The sequence below is a fragment of the Eimeria acervulina genome, genomic scaffold, assembly GCF_000499425.1.
Source record: "Eimeria acervulina Houghton genomic scaffold, Eah_scaff1319, whole genome shotgun sequence".
Classification (NCBI taxonomy): Eukaryota; Apicomplexa; class Conoidasida; order Eucoccidiorida; family Eimeriidae; genus Eimeria; species Eimeria acervulina.
Genome location: NW_013550285.1, coordinates 1 through 4,411, shown reverse-complemented (window position 1 = coordinate 4,411; position 4,411 = coordinate 1). Strand labels below are relative to the sequence as shown.

General features: G+C 53.2%; 1 protein-coding gene across 1 annotated transcript in view; it reads left to right on the top strand.

Annotated features, from left to right (window-relative positions):
* Positions 1-3,402, top strand: part of EAH_00058450 (Plasmodium vivax PV1H14060_P, related) — a gene marked incomplete at both ends in the record, with an annotated part of 3,691 nt that extends 289 nt beyond the window's left edge. The window contains 5 exons of the mRNA XM_013397292.1: positions 39-374; positions 745-1,294; positions 1,596-1,675; positions 2,471-3,009; positions 3,273-3,402. Coding sequence (XP_013252746.1) covers positions 39-374; positions 745-1,294; positions 1,596-1,675; positions 2,471-3,009; positions 3,273-3,402 — 1,635 coding nt within the window. The remainder of the gene's footprint in view (positions 1-38; positions 375-744; positions 1,295-1,595; positions 1,676-2,470; positions 3,010-3,272) is intronic.
* Positions 3,403-4,411: the final 1,009 nt, after the last annotated feature.

The window sequence follows — 4,411 nt, the reverse complement described above, 5'->3', positions numbered from 1 at the left end:
CTCGAGGCTCCGGCACTCCAGTAAATGACCCGCTGCAGCAAGACCCACAGCAGCAGCAGCAGCAACAACAACAACAACAACAACAACAACCACAACAACAACAACAGGAGGTAGGAGGCATGTGCAGTGGGATGTCTGGCGCTGCAGCAGCAGCACAGCAGTATCTAGCATCAACAAGGGGGGCCCCATCGGGCGTAGGGGGCCCCCCTCCCTTCGCTTTCTCAGGGCAGCAGGGGCCCCCACCCCCTGTACCAGGGGGCCCCCTGGGGGGCCCCTCAAGAGTGCTTCTCTTTGTTGATAGACCTACAAGAACCTTTGCCTTGCAAGAGGGAGACATTAGAGACTGCGTCTCTGCCTATGGATCGATCGATGGCGTAAGAACGCATGCAACCAGCCCCAAACATATAACGCATGCACGCAGACATATGGGGCCCCTGGGGGGCCCCTGGCGCCCCAGTAGGGGCCCCCGGGGGCCCCCTACCACCACAGCAGGGGCCCCCGTAGCGTCTCAGCTGTATATCCGTTTCAGCTTGAAAGCCCAAGGGCTCTTGCAGACACATCTATGCACGAGGAACTGCTGCTGCTGCTGCTATTGTTGTTGCTGCTGCTATTGTCTCTGCTGCTGCTGATGCGGTTGCTGCACCTCATCGTTGCTGCTTCTGCTGCTGCCCGTGTCACTGCTGCTGCTGTTGCGATTGCTGCATCTCATCGCTCCTGCCGCTGCTGCTGCTGCTGCTGCTGCAGGTGTACATTCTGAGGGACCGCGCAGCAGCAGAGGTTGCCTTTGGTTCTGCTGCTGCTGCAAATGCATGCATGGCGGCTCTTGATGGAGTGCCGCTGGAGGGTGTGGGGCAGCTGCGGGTGCTGCTGCTGCAGCCTGGTGCAGCAGCAGCATCGCTTCTTCCGGATTCCTCTGCGGATCCACCGCCGCAGCAGCAGCAGCAGTTTGGTGGTGGTGGTGCTGCTGCTGCTCAGTGGGGCGCTGGGGGGTGGGCCCCTAGTGATCCTAGGGCGAAGCCCCCGTCGGATTCTGCTGCTGCACTGCAGCAGCAGCAGCAGCCGCCGCCACCGCAGCAGCAGCAGCAATCGCTTTCGGGATCTCAGCAGCTGCAGGTGGGCAGCAGCAGCAGCAGCAGCAGCAACGGCATGCAGCGTGTGTGTAGGCTGGAGCTTGTGGGGCTCTTTGGGGGGGAACCGACCTTCTCTGTTGCTGCTGCCCTTAGAGGGTCTAACGACAGCAATATTCAATATATATTAGAGCATGCTAAGCACAAGCTTGAGATTGGTATCCGAGGTAAACCCTTAACCCTAAACCCTAAACCCTAAACCCTGCGCAGATGCATTAGTGCCCCTGGCTTGATTGCTTATAAAAAGAGACAGAGACAAACACCAGTAAAGGAAGGCCGTCTATATAATATATATAATATATATATAATATATATATATATATATATATGGATGCAATATAATAAGGAGACACAAATAAAGATAAAGAGACAAATAAGGAGACAAATAAGGAGACAAATGAAGCAAAGAGACTCTTCATTAATCCAACTAGAGACACTTGTGCTGATTTTCTGTTTATTGTCTATCAGGCAAACCCATTAACGATGCCCCCGTTGCAGACAGACTGCACATCACCCTCTCTTCTCACGATGATGAGGCCTTCGAGAAGGTACCCTGCTGCTGCTGCTGCTTCTGCTGCTGCTGCTCGTGCTGCTGCTGCTTCTGCTCGTGCTGCTGCTGCTTCTGCTCGTGCTGCTGCTGCTCCTGCCGCTCGTGCGGCTGGTTGCTTCTGCCACTGCTCTTCTTGCTGCTGCTGCTGCTACTTCTGTTCTTCATGCTGCTGCTGCTGGTCTCGCTGCTGCTGCTGGCTTTGCTGCTGCTGGCTGCGGGTTGTTGCTGCGAGCGGAAGTTGTTAGTGTTATGGGTTTTGATATTTTGTTTGATTTGTTGTCTCCTTTTGTCTTTGATCTGTATCTCTTTGTTGTGCTGCTAGCTGTTTGTTTGTTTGCTGCTGTTTGTCTCTGTCTCCTCCTGTCTCCATGGGCGGCTGTGCTGCTGTTATTGCTGCTGTTGCTGTCTCCTTAAGACGCGTGCATATCCCCCTCTCTATATATTATATATATACATATATATATTATTGTACAGTAATTAATGCTAATAATATTAATATTAATAGTAATAATATACTACTGTTATTTTGTGTATGCTATGATTTCTGCCTGTCTATGTTTCTGTCTCTTTTGGTGTCTCCTCTAAAGGAGACACCCGCCTTTTTATTATTTGTTTTAGTTATATTCTTTTATTATAATGTATATTTAAACGTTTTTAATAGTTTTAGCGCCCTGATTATATAATAGAACATCATAATCTATAACATTGGGGTGTATGTGCACCTATCAAACTGTCTCCTTTTTGAGTGTCTCCTTTTCCTGTGTGTTGCTGCGTTGCTGCTGTATTAATGCAGGCCTTAGCCATGTGCGAAGACTTGGTGCACTCTGTTTGCGAGCAGTATTTAGCTTATTGCAGAGAGCGACATATTATTGTTTCTCAGCCTATAGGCTTTCGGAGGCATATGTATCAGCAGCAACCAGATCCGGGGGCCCCCAGCGGGGGCCCCCTCATTTATATGGGGGCAACAGAACGACTTAAAACTCCACCAGGGGCCCCCCAAAACCCCCCCCCTCAAGCACCATCTCCTGCTGCTGCTGCTGCTGCAGCTGCTGCTGCTGCTGCTGCAACAGCAGGAGGATCCTTGCTGCCCCCGCTGCTGCCCCCTGGGGTCCTCGCCCCAGGGCCCCTCCCTCTTGCTGCTTTGGCTGCAGCAGGAATACCGGGGGCCCCCTTAGGGTCTCTAATGTCTCCTGGGCCCCTCGGAGCACCAGGAGTGCTGGGGCCCCCACCCTTCTTGGGGCCCCCCTTCCATCCACCAGCAAACGGAGACTTTGAACAGAGACACAACAGAGACAGAAGCAGAAGCAGAGACAGAGGGCCTCAAAGAGACAGGTACTATCACTTCACCAACACAGGCATCCATCCTATTCTGTAGGGGGGCCCCCACAATAAATATACCCTTGGGTTTCTTCTTTTATCGCTGCAGCAGCTCACGCTGCTGCTGCTGCTGCTGCTGCTGCTGCTTCTGGCTAGAAACGTGTGGCAGGATTTCTTCTTCTTGCTGCTGCAGTTGCTGCTGCTGCGGTTTGTATGCATTGTTGTTGCTGCTGTTGCGGTGTGTTCTGCTGCTTCTGCTGCTGCTGCTGCTGCTGCAGAGATGGAGGCTACAGAGGGGGATCCCCTCGTCGTGGGGGCCCCGGGGGCCGCCAGTCGCGGCGAGGTGGAGGCCGAGGGGCCCCCGGCAGGGGCCCTAGGGTCCCAGAGGAGGAGGGGGGCCCCCAATAGAGCATGGTGAGGGGCCCCCAGCTTTATATGCCCTGTAGGCATATGCTTAACTGGGGGGAAGCCAAAGGCTAAACCCGTGTCTCTCGCACCTGATGCGTGTAGGGGAGGGCCCCAACATGGGGGCCCCCAACATGGGGGCCCCCAACAGGGGGGCCCCCAACGGTGGGGCCCCCTTGCAATATAGGGGGGCCCTTATAAGGGCCCCCCAATAGGGTCCTTCCTGCATGAGGGGGGTCCACGCCACAGATGAAAGCGAGGGTGTTTGCTGGGGAGGGCACAGGGGGGCCCCCTGGGGCCCTTTAAGGGCCCCTCCTGGAGTCCCCCTGGGGTTCCTTAAGGGCCCATGGGGGCCCCCTGGGGGCCCCTGGTGATGACAGGGAAGGGTGGTAGTTGGGTATAGCCTTTTGCGATGTAGACAATGGGGGCCCTGGGGCCCCCGGGGGATGGAGGGTGGGGGCTGATGGGGGCCTTTAGGAGATTTGTTTGTCTCCTTTTGGTTGTGGGGCGTCTTGGGGTTTTGTTTGAGGCCACTGGGTGGTGAACTTATTTATTTTGTGCTGTCGCTGCACGCGATAACTTTGTCGCTTTTGTTTCCCCAATCCTTCTGTCTCCTCTTCCGTCTCCTTTTCTGTCTTTGTCTCCTTTGCTGTCTTCTTTTATGTCTTTGTTTGATTGTCTGTCTCCTTTTCCGTTTCCTGTTTTGTATTTGTCTCCTTTTCTGTCTCTGTTTGATTTGCTGTCTCCTTTTGTGTCTCTGTTTGATTTCTGTCTCCTTTTTTGTCTTTGTTTGGTTTTTCTGTCTCCTTTGCTGTCTCCTTTTCTGTATTTGTCTCCTTTTCTGTCTGTTTGATTGCCTGCCTCCTTTGCTGTCTCCTTTTGTGTCTCTGTTTGATTTTCTGTCTCCTTTGCTGTCTCCTTTTCTGTCTTTGTTTGATTTTCTGTCTTCTTTTCTGTCTTTGTCTCCTTTGCTGTCTCCTTTTGTGTCTTTGTTTGATTTTTTGTCTCCTTT